Consider the following 18,426-nt stretch of genomic DNA (forward strand, 5'->3'; position numbering starts at 1 on the left):
TTGAGATATGTAAGGGTTAATTTTGGTGGGTTTGTAAATCGTTGAAACTTGAAACCTTTATGGCCCTTTTCATGACCATGAGAATTCGATAATTTCCTTACTAAATTGTAGACAAATTAGTACTGACCCTGGTAAAATTTGCTATGTTTTGCTATTTATAGTTATTGAGATACGGAAGGGTTAATTTTGGTGGGTTTCTTTCTTTCTTTTTTTTGGCGCATCAACTGCTGAGGTTATTAGCGCCCGGAGCTTTTAACAGTGCACTGCCGGCCTCCGGACAGTGTTCTCTCGTTACAGACAACACTGTCCATTTGGTGGGTTTGTAAATCATTGAAACTTGAAACCTTTATGGCCCTTTTCATGAACATGAGAATTCGATGATTTCCTTACTAAATTGTAGACAAAAGTTAGCACTGCAACTGGTATAAATTGCTATGTTTTGGTATTTACAGTTATTGAGATATGTAAGGTTTAATTTTGGTAGGTTTGTAAATCGTTGAAACTTGAAACCTTTATGGCCCTTTTCATGACCATAAGAATTGGATGATTTCTTTACCAAATTTTAGACAAAAGTTAGCACTGCAACTGGTATAAATTGCTTTGTTTTGGTATTTACAGTTATTGAGATATGTAAGGGTTAATTTTGGTGGGTTTGTAAATCGTTGAAACTTGAAACCTTTATGGCCCTTTTCATGACCATGAGAATTCGATGATTTTTTACTAAATTGTAAACAAAAGTTAGTACTAACACTGGTAAAAAAAATGCTATGTTTTGCTATTTATAGTTATTGAGATATGGAAGGTTAAATTTTGGTGGGTTTGTAAATCATTGAAACTTGAAACCTTTATGGCCCTTTTCATGAACATGAGAATTCGATGATTTCCTTACTATATTGTGGACAAAAGTTAGTACTGACCCTGTTAAAAATTGCTATGTTTTGCTATTTATAGTTATTGAGATATGGAAGGGTTAATTTTGGTGTGTTTGTAAATCATTGAAACTTGAAACCTTTATGGCCCTTTTCATGACCACGAGAATTCGGTGATTTCCTTACTAAATTGTAGACAATAGTTAGTACTGACCCTGGTAAAATTTGCAGTGTGTTGCTATTCATAGTTAATGAGATGTGGAAGGGTTAATTTTGGTGGATTTGTAAATCATTGAAACTTGAAACCTTTATGGCCCTTTTCATGTACATGAGAATTCGAAGAATTTCCTTACTATATTGTAGACAAAAGTTAGTACTGACCCTGTTAAAAATTGCTATGTTTTGCTATTTATAGTTATTGAGATATGGAAGGGTTAATTTTGGTGGGTTTGTAAATCATTGAAACTTGAAACCTTTATGGCCCTTTTCATGACCACGAGAATTCGATGATTTCTTTACTAAATTGTAGACAATAGTTAGTACTGACCCTGGTAAAAATTGCAGTGTGTTGCTATTTATAGTTAATGAGATATGGAAGGGTTAATTTTGGTGGGTTTGTAAATCTTTGAAACTTGAAACCTTTATGGCCCTTTTCATGACCATGAGAATTCGATGATTTTTTACTAAATTGTAGACAAAAGTTAGCACTGCAACTGGTATAAATTGAGCTATTGAGATGTTGAAAGTTAAATTTTTGTGGGTTTGTAAATCGTTCCAATTTCATTCCTTTATTTCTCCCTTCGTACTCTTTAGAATTAAAATAATTCTCAACTGAATTGTAGAGGAAATATTGCTCTAAAACTGGTATAAATTGCAATGTTTTCGATTGTGTGGGGGGTCGTAGCCTTTCATGCAAATTATATTTAATTAATGTACCAGCTGTGAGTTAGTATCTTGATACTAGCAGTAGCCAAACTTTGAACCTGGTTAAGCTAGCTGGTTTAGGCGAATCACTTTGGTTTGTACCATGAAATCACGCTTCCTCTAAATTATCCTTTAATTAAAGTGCACAATCAGCGTTTCAAAAGAACTTCCATGTTTGAAAAAAAAAACGAACAAAAACTGCCATTACAGTAAACCATGTGAGTGTTTACATTACGTTTGTAATTTCTCAATTTAATTCTATTCATGATATTATAGTATACCAATTGAACTCTCTAGTCTCCATAATCATCACCCACTTAACTAAAAAAGGGGAGTAACCACCCCCTTTGTAGGTGGCAGTGTTTGGCGGCAAGTCGACTGTGGCGCCTGAAGTGAACTTACCAATGGATTCAGTGTGCCTCTAATGTTCGTCCACGGATGACTGTCACGATGTTCGCCACTCACATCGTTACGTATTTGCTCACAATACTGATCAGGTAAACAGATACAAAAAAAAAATACAAAGATACATAGATATTCTTTCATCGTTTAATATTTAATGAATATTAAATTGTTTATTTCTCGTTTTAATTTGTGTGTGTGTGTGTGTGTGTGTAAATACTCTCAAGAAAATATCAATTAAATCCTCAACTCGATTATTTTGGGCACCACTGCTGTAAAGTTTAATAGATACATACCTGTTTCCAGCATTGTAATCGATTAAAAAAAAAAATGATACTGAAATTTAAATAGTCAAGTTTTCTGAACTTTTGACACATATACATCTAGGTACAAAACAATTGCTTAAAATAAGAGTCTCTCTTTACATAAATATTTGATACTGCAGTTTGATTAGAGGTTATATATAAATATAAGAAAATATAAACTACCTTTTATTTAACACATTCCAAAAAATATTTACAAAAATAAAAAATAAATATTGGGGTTAAATCCTAACACAACTTGCTGCATTATTACTGCAATAATTAAGTAATAAAAATTTTATTATAACCTACAATTTGCTTGGGGAAAAAGTTAGCAAGAAGGTACCGTGTTGTTTACTCGGAAATCTTAAGAAGGTTCTGAGGAATTAATGACGTAAACTGCTATTAGAGAAAGTCGTGTGAGTGGTAAAAGAGCTGAAACTGTGCGGAAGAGGAAATGATACGGATTTTCACAGAGAGATTTCTTTTTACTAAGAATCTCCAACAGTAATTAGTTAAAGCAAAAATTTTGTTTTTATACAAAATTTGTTTTACAAATATATCGATTATTTAGTTAGAATACAATTGTAGAATCGTTCGTTTGCGATAAAAACAAATCACGAGAAATTTTCACGGTTATCGAGTTTTCATTTTCCCAAAGTGAAAATAAACAACAGAAAAGATAGCTAATTAATGCCCTTGTATTCATGATTATGTAATAACTTACTTTTAGAAAATTTAATTTTATTACTAAACATTCTGGATACTTCCAGAAACTTGTTGTTTGGAAAATTACTTTTAACAAAGTTGTGGGCGAAATACAACTTAACTTTGAATCATCCAACTTTCTCATACAATGTTTTTGTAATAATGAGAAAATTCATTCTTGAAATATCTAGCTCTAATTTTGATCATTATTCTATAGTAAATTTAATACAATGAATATTGTAAGCTGCAACTAACCTGTTAGCCGGAACTATCGTTTAAAGTTTCAAGCGCTTTTCTAGGCAGAAGTAATAAGGGAAAACTTGTAATTTGTACTAAAAAATGTCCAATTTTCTTAAAATCCGGGAGGATTTCAAAAAGGACAGGGACAATTGCAGTACTTCCTCTTTTTAGGAGGAATGCCAGCATTGTCTCAGGGAATTTCATCCCAGTGCTTCCTAGGCCCAGCGAAGTTAAGCTCTCAAATGAAATGCTCTTTCATTGTGCTCAAATAACCAGTATAATATTTATGGCGATTAATTTTTCCTTAAGCGAAGAAATTTAGTCAGAACGTCAAGAACCTAATGATTCCTTAAAGTTTATTAAAAGAATTAGAAACTATTTAAGGAACTTAGTGGCGCTGATGATCGGAAATGCACCAGTAGCTTGCTACTTAATCAACTTGAAGGTAATTCGGCGCTCACAATATCTATAGGGTAAAGATTAGTTAGAGTAGAGTATTTCAATTAGTACCCCCTATTGAAGGGGATTTCTTTTGCATACGTAATTACATGAATGTGTTTTGCAGAGTAATTCTGTCTTTATACACTTGGTCTTGCAAACAATAACAATAACAATAAAGAGTCTGGGAGGTTGAAGCTTTACCAGGGCGCGAAAATTGAACGGAAGTGTTGTGAGGGGAATCCAGGGTTTCCTATCGCATATCAGCGGCTTCGAGTTTAAAATAAATATGAGTATAAAATAATCACAAAATTTAGAAGAGAAACACTCTACAGAAGTGGGCTCTGTTCAGTAAGAATTTTTTCTAGTTATCTTGTGGATTTTCTGGCCGAAGTATTCCTCTTCGGAACTTGAGAATCACTGTTGGTTGGCAACTTTTCCCTCAAGGAATATTGATTCTTTGGGGTTTCAGGTGACTGTTACTTCAAGCAACAGTACTATTGCATTATATTAAAGACAACTATCTTTCTTAGTACAAGTTAAAGTTTCAAGAATACTTACTTACGTAAATTGGGATAAGAGGAAAGGGTAGGGAAGGGATTAGCTATGAAGTTAGCATACTGGACTCCCACGCGGAGGTCCCGGGTTCGAATCCAGCAGCTGACCCTTAGATTTTCTCTTCCTAGGAGCTTCTTACAGCTCACTGTCCGGTGATGGACAATGTTGTCTGTAACGAGAGGACACTATCCAGAGGCCGGCAGTACACTGAAAAAAGCTCCGGGCGCCAACAACCCTAGATGTTGCCGCGCCTTAAATCATAAAAAAAAAAAAAAAGAGGAAATCGAAAAATTGATCAACCATTTTGTCTTCAAAATTGACTTCCTTTCTAGTCAAATGCATTTTGTCCATCGTTTTTCCGTTGATGCACACCACGTTTATGCGAGCAGTATCTTGATAAAATATTATTTTCTCCCTTCTCGACTTCTTCTCAAGAAGAATTTCTTTCAGCTGGCCCAGAAGACTGTCGGTGTTCTACTCTTTGGAAGACAATCTGGAAAAAATATATTTTAAAAATCTGGTCTAAATATTCATACGACTTAGTCTTATTGTCTACAGTCTAAATCAGGGGTCCCCAAACTTTTTACCCAGGGGGCCACAATTCACTTGTCCCTCAGACCGTTGGAGTTATTTTAAAGTAAAAAAAAACGGGAACAAATAGAATATTTCAAATAAAGAACAAGTAAATTTAAATAGCCAAACTGCCCAGTATTTCTGTGGGAATTATGGACCTGCTTTTAGCTAATGAGATGGTCCAATGTCCGGTTTAGTTATAGTGCTTTGCCTTTCTTCCAACTTCTGGCTGTTATTTTGCACACTGTTTTCGGAGCCGTGACGCGTGCGTCCCGCATTACCGGAAGTGGTACTGTTCATGAGCGACGCAGTTGCGGCACCGCCACATATAGTGCTCCTCCTCTCGCTGACCACCAATGCAAAGAGATGCCCCTGCCGGAAGTGCGGCGGGGGCCGGATAGATGGCCTCAGGGGGCCGCATGCGACTCGCGGGCCGTAGTTTGGGGACCTCTGGTCTAAATCATGCATTTTTACTAACTGCAAATTTGGAAACAGTTTACTTTTTACAAAAATTGCAGTTTGAAAACTGTAATACGAAAATTTGACCTAATCGCAATAACTTCCCTTTCTTAGTAAGAGAGAAGGTATCGAATAATGAAATTGCGTCTCAGAAAGCAGCTGGCTTTTGACGTTTCCGGCAGATGAAATCGACTTTCTCATTTTTGGTGTATAACCACTGGCTGAAAACCATTGCATTGATTGCAGTTTTGTTTGTAGCGTTTGTTTTGTAGTAGATCCACTTTTCACTTACAGCTACAAAATTGGCCCAATAACAAAGTTAAATGCTCTTATTTGTGGCAGTTGTTCGCTAACGAAGTTTTTTTTTTTTAAAAAAAAAAGTTGTAAGCTATAATCGTGAGCATGGAGTATTCCATACCAGACTTTTAGCGAGAAAATGTAAACAAAAATCGATACCTCCTAATTACACAGCTGCTCATCACAGACTTGATAAGCGTGAATACAGATAATTTGTGGATAATAGATAAAAGTGAAATAAAGTAAGTTGAACAAGGTGATAAAATTATGGTGGCAGATTGTGGTTAGGAAAAGGACCAGAAAGGTGCACTGTACAAAGTAATCCCAGGTGTACCACAATAAGTAAACCACATCAAAATAAATACAGATACCATCAAGAGTTTATTATTTTTTGATTCTCTTTTCTCTGAACACTTTTACGTAAATTTTCAAGTATGACGTCACCGGGAAAAATCCGTTTTCTGGTCCTCTGAATAAAAAAAAAAGATTTTTTTAAACACCGGGTGAAACTACTACAAGTTATAGAAACTTGCGGTGCAGCTAAATTTTTAAGTACAACAATTCATCTACGAAGTCGTAACTATACTGCCACAAAAATCTATTATGAACACACCCGATTTTCTCATACAGTGGATTCAATTTACTTTAAACATGGAGTTTGTACTAAGTTGATCTAAAAAATTATACATGCAACACTTTAAAGACACTCATTTCTGAAAAGTTGTGAAACAACTACAAAAATCGATTCAGTGAAATGTACTTACGTCGCCATTCTTCCACATTTGGAATTTCGGTTACATATTTAGTCCTTAATTATCCTCTAATTAGTGATGAGTCCATAGATTACCTTGAAATGGGAATTGAGAGAACAGCCAAATTAGCTCACTCTCGCCCAGAAGTGAGTCCTCTGTTAGAATTCTTACTAACGTAACTGTAGGATAGAATACCAAGTTAATAAATAAATCCAATGAACCTTGGCAGACTGCGACTGATTCAGTAGTGGCCCCTCAGTTAGCTGAATTCATCCAAAAACCTAATTCTAGGATCCATAGTTGCATTCAATTAGACATTAAAATAGAAATTCCAGTAATTTTTTCATCTTCTAATTAATGCTGCCCAGCAAAAAGAGAAACAATCTTATAAAACACAGGCTATTTGCGGAGAAAACTTGTATTTCGTAAATTTGACTCGATTGCAATACGTTCTCTCTCACCTAGTACAGATAGAAAAAGTAATTCGGCATGAAATGTATGTTCAGCGTACTTCCAAACGTCATCTCGGAAATTCAAGGCTATTAAATGTATCCGTTAACGAGTACGAATAAAATTTTAACACATAAAATTTACTTAAATCAAGTTATTATTTCGTTTAATCTACTGATTTTTTTGGGATTATATACAAACAAATCTGAAATATATTGTGCTAAATTGGCTTAGTTTAATAGAATGTACCAGTGGACATGCCAGATAATAGAACTTTACAAGATATCCTCAGCAAATAGTCAAAACTACTTCGACTTACCCACAGAGAAGTTGGTTAATGGAATAAAACTTGTTCAAGTCACGTGTCAGTTGATTGCAAGAACTTCACTATCCAAAAATAATTCCGGAGTTTTCCTTGATGAACTGTAAATTCACTTATCTTAAAAATTATTACCTTCATTCTAACCTCAGTCATAACCTTCGTGTTTGGATTTATTTTTAAGGGTAACCATGGTTACCAATCAAGTTTTGTTGAGGGTTTAGTTAGTAAAAACTATTTGAAGGAAGGTAATGAATTGAATTTAGGTTTTGGTTTTAAACTTAACTTCATCTAGTGGTATCATCACTAAATGTCAATGTACACGAGAAAATGACTAGAGGAAGATGATCTATGAGTTTGAATTCTGTGGCGAAGCTGTGTATGGGAAATCTATAGTTTCTCAAATGTGTCCCGGTGAGAATGAAAGTGGCGTAAGTCCATTTTTTATTGAAATCAAGGTAACGACAGCTTTGTATTCTACAACAACTGTTTTGTTTAGAGTGACAATGCACTAAGTTCTTAGTGCACTTATTGGCCATCAGGAGAAGCACAAAGTTTTTAGTACTTAATCAAAAGCTCATCCTGTTGAGAATGACAGTGGCGTAAGTCCACCAGATTGTCTGCTTCTTTATGACTGTTTTCTTGGTGAAGTTTATTGTCGTGTGGTGTTAATAATTTGAATTCGAAGAAAATATTTTATTGGAATAGCAGGAAAATTCTAGGTCCTTGGAAGTCAAAGATACAATCACCAATACTCTAACTTGACTGTCCCCACAGATGGACGAAACCATTCGTTCATACTCGAGAATGTGTGTTAGTGTTAGTTACTAGGTAGCGTCTGACGTAATGCTAGCGGAAATTCCGTGATCCTTGCTAGTTCTAGACTCCCTACTATAGAAGTTGGTAGTATTTCCAGCGAACACCAATCTGCTAGGAGTACGTTTTGATTTAACTTACAGAAATGCAACACTCACATGATTTCCTTTTTACTGCAATTTATTAAGTGAAACTTTTTGAAAATGTCTTGTAAAATAAAATTGCTAAAAAATAACAAAATTTATTCAGAAAATTAGTACAGATTTTCTTCAAATTTTTAATTATAATTATAAATTGAATTCCTACTGGCGCTGTAAAGGTGATAGGTCCGTAAGTTATACTCCCATGCCACCTTAGAGGAAGGCGTATACGCATATTTCTCTCAGAACTGTCTTCAGAAGGAAATAGTTGCACATCTTCTCGAGCATTCCCTTTACCAGGTTCACATTTGCTTGTGATTATAACCACTGAAAAATAGCTGGAATGAGGGGAAAAAGATATTAAAAGGAAAGAAATCGGGAGAGCGATTGGGAAAAGGAGAATTACCACCAATTAATAAGGTTGGGAAGGGTGGGGGACGCCAGAATACTAACAGAGATTGGCTAGAAAATGATCATATATTTTTAGATAATTCAGCTGTACAAAACACACACAATGTGGTCTAGACCTTACAAAATATATACTTAAAAGGACTTACAATTTGGTACCTTACGAGACATACAATTACATTTAGCACGTGCTTGGCTTCTTATTACAATTCATGTTCCCTCGCAATTACGACATTAATTCACACCTTGACACAATAGACATAGACTTCGCGACATTAATGGCCACTAAATATTTATATTAAAGTCCTTAAGGAGAGACAGGGCAGGGGACCTACACGCCGGTGTAGTAGGACGACATCTTGATCATGGCTAGACTTGGCGGCAACTGACATACAAGGTGACACAGCCTGCAGTTCTGTTGAGTAGCCCAAAGAGCGGACTTTCCCCATGAGAAGCCCCCGGGCAACTGGCTCGAACTCCCAGGCACAAGCTGGAGCCCCCTCTCCTTCCATTTCTCCAGTTCTGCCAACTGGGCAATGATGCGCTATTAGCGCCAAAAGACAAATTCTAGGCAGGGGGGGCCGCACCTCCCTTCGAGGATCGAACAACCACTATTTGAAATCTATCTGGGGAATTTTTTGGAATCGTCTAGCTAAACTTGTATAAACAGTGGAAAGGCAGGATGAGACATGTTTGATTATGTTCGGGTCAGGTATTGATAATTATTCCTGATTAGCAACCAGTAAACCAGGGAAGTCTACTCAGCAGGGTTTCCCTTGCAGCGACACTCTTCACTTACCTTATCTCACAGTAACCCACACCGAGCTTCAAATTGCTTTAAAAAAAAAAAGCTATGGTTAGTGCAATTTAGAAAAAGATTTAAAAAAAAGGGTTACTAGAATCTTTTTTGAATTCAAAAGAGCGCGTAGATGCAAGTTACACGTTTGGCTTTTCAAAAGATGCTCTCCTTTCTTCTTACGAACCAAAGAAGAAGAGAAACAGGATTGCTACAATCTAAGTACCACAAAAGGTACAACATCAACCGTAAAATAGGAAATCCAAAATCTGTACGATTTCAAGGATTAGGTTCTTACAAAGTGAGCGAAAGCAAAAAATTAAGCCACGTTGACAAAAAGAATAAAGCTCCACATAATAATAATGTGGTAATAAATTTATTAGGAAGTTGCGAAGTGTGGGGGTTCTGTGAGCAAAGGCTCCTGAGTACGCCTGACTCCCACTGTTCATTAGAGTCACCCGGACAACCCTACCTGTTATCTTGCTAATTAGACCATATGAAGCAGTAGAGTGCTTACATCAGCTGCTATCTCGCCTACACTCGCTGATAATGGTAATTTTTTTAAATCACGGACACGATATGAATAAATTATCAAACAAAAAATAAGCGCCCAAAATGATCAAACTAAGTTCTCTCAGAGGTAGAAACATCCGCCGGAGATATTTTGAAAAATATTTTATTAAAGCAATGGGCGGAAAAAAATTATTAGTTATATTTACTATCAGAAACGTCGCAACAATTAATAATAAAGTAATTGAATTAAAGAATTGGTAACATTTTTTTTAAACTTCAGTTAAGGGAAAAGACCAATTAATAGCAAGGAAAGCTTAAAAAGTGCTATAAAAGAAAATTGGAGAAAGATCGATACGGCCTTGAAACCACCAAGTTGAATCCCTCAATGTTTAACCCTTTACAAAGTGTAATTAGTGTAAAAGGCTCCCTTACAAAATCAACAGCTCTTAAATGATCCCTTTGACCTGAGATATTTTATCTCTGAAATCTGAACGTTTAAAAAACAAATTATCCTTCTTACTTTTAATAATTCAAGAAAAAAAAATCAATGTCAACATTCGTAAACAAATATTACTTGTTTAGTTATTTACGATTATTTAGCGACATATAGTTTCGATTCGATTTGAATTCGATTCCTGTAGTTGTATACTAACTTTTTATAAGAATTAAATTGCGCATGCCCGAAAATTTCTTTTAAAGAAATATAATCAGTGCGCTGAAAGACTAAGCGAGCGCATTCTGGCGGACATTTTTCAGGTCAATATATTATATTTTGTCAATATCTTTCAATCGCTTGTTCTTGAAGAGAAGTCGCATGTCTCTCCAGGGCATTTACCCAGGTGTATTCTAGCATCAAGTTTTACATAATTGAATCTCTTTTAGGTACCTTGCCGCTATTATGCGCATGCTCCATGGTCTACGGCTGTGAACGAGAAAACTGAACATCTGTTTCTGCCACTGAGAGAAAATTCTAATATTATTTTTTTTTTAGGGGGGGGCCTCTGTGGGTGTGAACGATGGTTTTTATGAATGGAAGTGTCCAAAAGGGTAGAGGAGGGGCAGCATGTCACCAAAAACTGAACGTCGCAAAACAGAAAATTAATGTTTAAAAACAGCTAAACCAAAAATAACATTTTGGTAGAACATTTTTGCTAGAAAATGGTTTTGATGTAATGGTAATAAACTCTTGACTTCAAGTGGAGATAACACGATTCGAATCTCACGCACAGCTGAGTCCATTAGTACGAGAGAAAGGCTGATAGCAAAGGATGCACTTCCCATTGACATATGACGTCACAATTATGATGTATTTCCACACGTGACGTGTTAGATCTGAATTGATGGATGAGCACTGGCCAACACATTGTTACCACTCATGGTCATGTTTTCTAAAGTTGTATTCTAAATTCACAACTTTCTGTAACATAAATTATTTTTAAAAACAAAATCTATAAAATCTACTTAAAAACTACGAATTTTTACTGGATCTTAGTCACCAATTTGATAAGTTATTGGGTAAATAAAGATAATTTAGAAATTGAAATAACTCCATCGACACTTACTGATTGGCGTGTAAATTAATAACTGACCTACAGCAGGGAGCTGTTTCTAAAAAGTAAGATAAATGATTAAGCATTAAATGTAGCTGCACAGTTTGCGGATGTACGTTAGTTTTCCCATGAATTCATAGCAATAGGGTTAAAACGCGGCGGAAGTGTGCGCGTAAGTGGGAGTGAACTTGATGCGAAGTACTCACTGTGGTAGGAATGGTCCATTTCCGCCAGCCGCAGGCACCACAATTTAGACTAAGATATATGGACCCCAAGAAGAAAGGAATATTTATGGGTCCCAGATAGCGAGCGGCACATTCAAGCCGACCATCTGTGGGTGCCGCTGGTTGAGTGTGAAATAAAATAAATGTGCCCCAATGGTGAATGTTCTGAAAGACGGAGAATACCTTAGTATTTGACCTTAAACTAATATATCGCCAAAACCATAACTTAGCAAGCAAGTTAGTAACTTTATTATGTTCTCTATACTTTCATGCTACAGTAAGTACAACAATCATCTCAAGTTTCTAAATTGGATCTCCACCGGAAGTAGACGTAGACTCAGGAGATAGCAAAACTCATATTTCTGGTAAAAATTCAAAATGGAAAATTTGTCATTTCCCTTACCCCAAAACTAAGAGGAGATGAAAAGAAATTTTTCACAAACAGTGCTTAAATTTATATCCTTTATTACTGTGGTTCCCAACCTGTGGGATACTCGTCAAATCTGAAAAGATTACATGAATAATTCGGTGAACTGGAAAACATTCCATCAGAAGAAGCTTATCTGGCACAGCTGTGGAAATTGAGCAGAGTAAATCGCAGGAGAGTAAACAGAATATTTATTTTTTTATTTCATGATGTCAGAATATTTAAATCGATTTTATTTAATCTGTTTGAGGATTACTATAACCTTTGTGATGGGTAGGTTCTATAACCAAATAATAAATTTAATTAATAAATTTAATTACAGAAATGTGATAACCAAAAATATTTGGTGATTTACATAATGGTCACTTTGTAGGCAGGGTGGAAATTCTGGCCCAGATTCCAACAGAGAGGCAACAACTGCAAAGTGTATATATTGTATAAAATCGCCCTTGACCGAATTGATCATTTAGTGTCCCTTTGAAGTATCGCCGTCGGTGCATACGTAGTAAAGTACAAAGCAAAACACAAGCACACAATAAAACTGTCCCAGGAAGGGACCCTCCCTGACTGACTACAAATAAAACATCTGTAGGATGACACACTCACAGCACTTTCTCTTATATCGATTAGTATGTTGTAAGTAACAACATTCTGAACATTACTGCATACTCGGACATAATCCACGTAAATATCCAGTAAAAATCACGCAGTGCCAAGAAATAGCACTCTTAGAGGCAAGCATAAATACCTCTCACCCCTGCACATTTGAACTAAATTAAATATATACTGATATTTTTACTACTTACGAAAATAACAAGAATTCTATAACCTTACAAACTCTGGAAATGACCATTTTTTTAAAGTAAATATTTTAGAATAAACTAAAAAAACAAACTCACTATTATTCCTTAAAGTATTAAGCTAACATATTTAGAATAGTATTAAAAAAAAATTGAACTCAATAAAATGTATGTCCATATTCTATTGATACAAAATAATAACAGTAAAAATAACATGGGAAGGTTATATTAAGTAAGGTTAGAAATGGAAGGATCATGAAAGTTTAAAACATTGTTTACAAATTACTATGGTTGCTATATAGGAGTATGGGGATTTGTGGTTTATCGACTGGTGTAGGAAGTGAATGAACCGAAAACATGAGGATGAAATATTTACGCGAGGTTGAGAATTTGTAGAAGTATTTCCCAAGCGAGCAGTGTGTTCAGTTGCTCAGTCCAGTGATTTATCACGATTGCACAACCACCTTTACATGTAATTCTCTAAATGTAATACTAATTTATCGAATACAATATAAAAAAGAACTATTAATCTTGACTTTCATTTATCTATTTTCCTTTAAAATTCAAATTCAAAAACGTGCCTATTTTAATTTTAGTAATTTATTATCTTTGTTAGTTTGTAAGACTGAAAAAACACCAGACCGAAGCTTATCCCATCCAAAAATGATCTAAATAAAATTAATCAGTCAGTATCCACAGTTTGTAAGCATTCAGTAAACGTAAGTTGGCTATTAATTTCATTATAAATTTGACTCTCTGGCACGGTCTGGTGTACCTCAAGTTAGTATTCTCGGACCGCTTCTCTATACTGTGTACACATCTGACTCAGAACATACTGCTCTGCACTTACGCTGACGATACTGCCATTCTCTCTTTTCTAACTCAGACGCCACAACAGCTTCACTTCATGTCATATGCAATCTCATCTACACAAACTAGAACCCTGGGCCAAAAAGTGGAGAGTCAAATTCAATACTCAAAAGTGCGAACAGATAACTTTTACTCTGCGTCGTAATTCTTGTCCCTCTATAAGTTTTAACTCAATTCCACTTCCTTCTGCTAATTTAGTTCGCTACCTTGGGATGTACATCGACAAAAGACTAACGTGGAATCCGCACACTAAACTGAAAAGACTTGAACTCAACCGACGAAACAAATTACTACTGCGACTAATTGGCAGACAATCTAAGCTGCCACTGGAACATAAAAGACTAATATACAGCAGCGTACTCAAACCGATCTGGACTTATGGGGGTTCAGCCAAACTTTCTAATTCACAAAAGATCCAGTCCTTCCAATCCAAAATACTCCGTCAGATTACGAATTCTCCATTTTATGTCTCTAACTCCACCCTCCATAACGACCTCAAGATCTCATACGTAACTGACGAATCTAAATCTAAATATAGAAAATTCTTTGACTCTCTCCCCATTCTGTACCAATCCTCTTGTTCTAAATCTCGCCTCCAAAGCGATTCCAGATCGTCCTCCACGACGATTGAAACGCTGTTGGCCTCGTGACCAGCTTCAATAGTACAAGAAACTCCAGCGAGAGTGTTGCCGCTGGGCAGCTTCTCTCCTCAAGCTGATCCAGTCATGAAGTCTTCTTTCATCATATTCACTTATTACATTTTATTCTTTGTAGATTGTGAATAGCAAATAAATTTAAAAAAAATTATAAATTTGAACAATAATAACATAATTATTTTTATTTATTTAAAAAATATGTTCTTATTTACTATGTGAACGAAATAAAAGTTCCATTTAATAATCTACGCTGTCTTTTTAATATTTATTAATGCCACTGATTAGATTATTGCACGAAAATTGTAGCGAATTAAGATTATACTATCCATACAATCAGGGATAATTAAACAAACAATTTAAGTATTTACCGAGCAAATAATTAGTAAAATAATCATACTACACAAAGTTGTAAAAAGTATGCATCAACTTAAGTAGCATCTCATCACATTTGAAGAAGTAAGTTTCACGTAAATTATTAATAAACTGCAACCATAGCGGAAGGTAATAAACTCCTGTAAAGCGCTATCCCCTTCAGGAGTAACTCGTAAAGCTATATTCATAAATATTGGAGGTACAGTTGTTTGGAACCGCAATATACTGAAATAGCACTTAGAGAAGTGTTTCACCGTCTCTGAAAACTCCCCACATGAATGACGTTACCAGAAAGAATGTTTCAAATAAAAGTAAAAGATTGATCTGAAAAATTAAGTTTAAAATAAAATCATTGAAACCATTTTCGAAAAAAAAATGTAGATGAACAGTCACAATGACTTTCTGACTCAAGCTATAAATTGATATAATTACTGAAGTATAAATTTGAGAGATAACATTTAGGAAAGGTTGCAGGTAAAGAGAAGGTTAGAATGTTTGCCCTACAGTTGAACAGTGATGCCGTACCACAAAAACACAGTACCATAAGATTTCCCGTGAATCTCGTGATTCCAATTATAATTATTATCGTATAATAAATGACACCCTAATAATATCTTCCATTTTACTATCATAACAAATTTAACTCTTAATTATTAAAACATTAAAATAAATAAATTCTTTTGAATTAGTTCCTTCCAACTTCCATAAATCAGATAACCACTTAGTATTGTTCAAACATTCTTCTGATCTGAACTGTTTTTAAGGAAGAATTCTAGGATGTTAAGCTTCCTTAAAGTGAGGCCAAATTAAAATTAAAGTTAAGAAATATTTAGTAAAAAAGTATGATATTTAAGGAAAGTTTTGTGTATTGTAGAAAGACCTAGTTGTTTTTAAGTATTTATGCTAGATATTTTTCAGCGTTACACAGATAGATTGCCGCCATTGTTATTTTTTTTTCCAAAAATGTAAAGCAAAAGTTTACGGCGAACAAGTTAAACATGGAAGTACTTCTACATTTTACTATTTTCTTTGTTGTAGAAAACTGGATGTGTGTTTGATGTACGTATATATATAATGTTAAGGTTTTAGAGAAAAGTAAGTTGTTGAGAATGTGGCTGGTTTTGATGGCTGCAAAAGTAACCAAACCTTCCTCCTTTTATCACATGAACCTGTCTGTGTATAAAATGGTTCGGTCGCCTAGCAACCAACTACCTATCGTATGATTTACTTACTTTATTTTGATCCCCTTTTTATGTTGTTGTGCAAAACTGTTTAGTCCAAGCGACCACACTTGAACACAAAGGCCGTACTTGTATAGTGTACAAAATGGTGTTTTTACACCATATTGTTTATTTAGTGTATCAGTCTGTTCGTATTGTATAGGTGTGTGTTTGTGTATACCTTTAAACGTCACACCGACACCGCACGCAAGCCCTCTCTGGTGGGGTTCTACTCTATTACGACCACCTGTTTGATTGCCTGCCACTAATACACGGTCACATAGATATCACCTGAAATGGGGACTTGGCACTGAACGCTTATTTCTCCCAACTCGCTAACTCACACAAACGCTAAACTTATTCTTGCACTTATTTATTCAAGGTCAGCTAAGGTCAAACTCGGGTTCAACCATCTTTTAAGTGATATCTATTTCCCTATTTATCATCCCTAAACAATAATCAATAGTTACAAATAAATTTATAAATAGAAAATCTGTTGAGACACTCAAACAACTATTCTTACAACTATTCAAGAATTTTTGTAAAATATTTAATTATTACCAACTATAGTTTGTAAAACCTCCACTAGGTTTTGAAGGGGAAGTATTGCAATCATTACTGATTCTACATCGTGTTATCATTGAAAATATCCGTGTAACAGAGGCCCCTCCGGCCCGAGTCTGAAAAAAAGTAGTTTTTAGACAAAGGTCTGTGGCCGCAAGTGAGAATGAAATATCTCATAAAATTTAAAACCGAAGGAAGTTAAGCCTTTTTATAACGTTTTGGGTTCTTTTACGTTAACAAGAATTAAAGTTGTCACTAATATACGGAGTTAGAAGTAAATAAGTTTTTACTTTAAATAATATATAGCGCGAAAAAGTCATATGAACATTAACACCGGATTATTTTTTAAATGTTTCCAAGTTGCACAACCTGTATATATATTTAAACAGCTGTATGGCTGTGAAACAGGCATTGCAATATTCATTACCAAATTTAGTCGGCAAATAAGAACTTTACTTATAAATAAGATTGCCGGCTCACATTGGAAAAGCTTACTTTTATTTTCTTACAGCATCCATTATCTTACCGGAGTGATTGTTTGTGGAAGGTGGAATTATAGAAGAATTGCCTGCTCAGCACCAGGAGACTTAACAGTTTCTCAGCAGTAATATCCTGTTTGTTTTCAATTTAACTTTAACCAATCTCCAGTTATGTGATTACTTCAGGCCATATGTTGAATTCGCAAGCAACACCCACTTTCAATTTAAGTGAATTCTTCATCATGTAGCGCATCACTTCCTCGATTCTTCTTAGAAGCTTTGCTATTGCTATCCTGCTAAATAAACGACGTTAGCAACGGCCGGTTGCTGGACTCTTCCCTAACCCTAATAAATCTTTCCATACTCAGTTTATAATAGAATTTCCCCTTTAAATACAAGTTTTAGTCCTAAAAATGGAAGAAGCTAATTTCCAAGAAAACTGTTGTAGCCATTTTTGTGAAAATCTCGAAAAACTGGTCAGTAAGGAAAATCGATTAAGTAGAGTACTATTATCGGTTCGATGTTTTTAGTTTTTAATATTATGATTAAACCCTATTAAGGCACACAACAATTTCATGATTTTGAGTTAAGCTGTCCACTTTGCACATATGTACACTGGGCCAAAAAAGTCTGTGAACACTAACCTAAATTTTATTACTTTTATTATTATCTTAGTAGTAACTTCTTTTATTTTCAAATGAAATATACTATTCGATAGAGGGAAACCAGAGTTTTTCATTTTATATTCAATCTTTTATTTCTGTTCAACAGGAATATCACAATTAAATGTTTAACAAAACAACCCCACATACGAATGCAAAAAAAGTCTGTGAACACTTTGCAGATAATAAATCATTCTTGCACATTGTACGTGTATTATAGATTTTAATAACTTGTAGGACCTCCTTTGTTCCTAATCACTTCCAACAATCGAGCTTTCATCGATCCTACTAATTTTGTGGTCGTCAATGACGAAATTTTATCCCATTCTTCTAAAATAGCGTTTTTTAATTGTTCCCGGTTTATTATTTCTCTTTTATTTATTTGGCGGCTGATTTCATCCCACAAATGTTCAATTGGGTTAAGGTCTGGCGATTGTGGAGGGGTGTTTAGGCGCCGGGGTGTATTATATAAAAGCCATTCCCGAGTTTTTAGTGCGGTATGTTTCGGGTCATTGTCTTGTTGGAAGACAAACGTTCCCTCCAACCCTAATTTTTTTGAACTTTCTCTTAAATTGCGTCTTAATATATCCACATACATATATTGGTCCATCTTACCATTAATTTGATCTAACTTGCCC

The 18,426-nt window shown here is 35.0% G+C and overlaps 1 protein-coding gene across 2 annotated transcripts in view; it reads left to right on the plus strand.

The window, feature by feature from the left end:
• The first annotated feature begins 2,135 nt into the window (after positions 1–2,135).
• LOC141462234 (lutropin-choriogonadotropic hormone receptor-like) overlaps positions 2,136–18,426 on the plus strand; it is a 149,854-nt gene continuing 133,563 nt past the window's right edge. For both annotated transcript variants that reach the window (XM_074143921.1, XM_074143923.1), the window contains exon 1: positions 2,136–2,290. In XM_074143921.1, coding sequence (XP_074000022.1) covers positions 2,232–2,290 — 59 coding nt within the window. In that variant the 5' untranslated portion in view covers positions 2,136–2,231. The remainder of the gene's footprint in view (positions 2,291–18,426) is intronic.

The sequence above is a fragment of the Rhodnius prolixus genome, unplaced genomic scaffold (assembly GCF_049639745.1).
Source record: "Rhodnius prolixus isolate KJV_2025 unplaced genomic scaffold, Rpr scaffold_18, whole genome shotgun sequence".
Classification (NCBI taxonomy): domain Eukaryota; kingdom Metazoa; phylum Arthropoda; class Insecta; order Hemiptera; family Reduviidae; genus Rhodnius; species Rhodnius prolixus.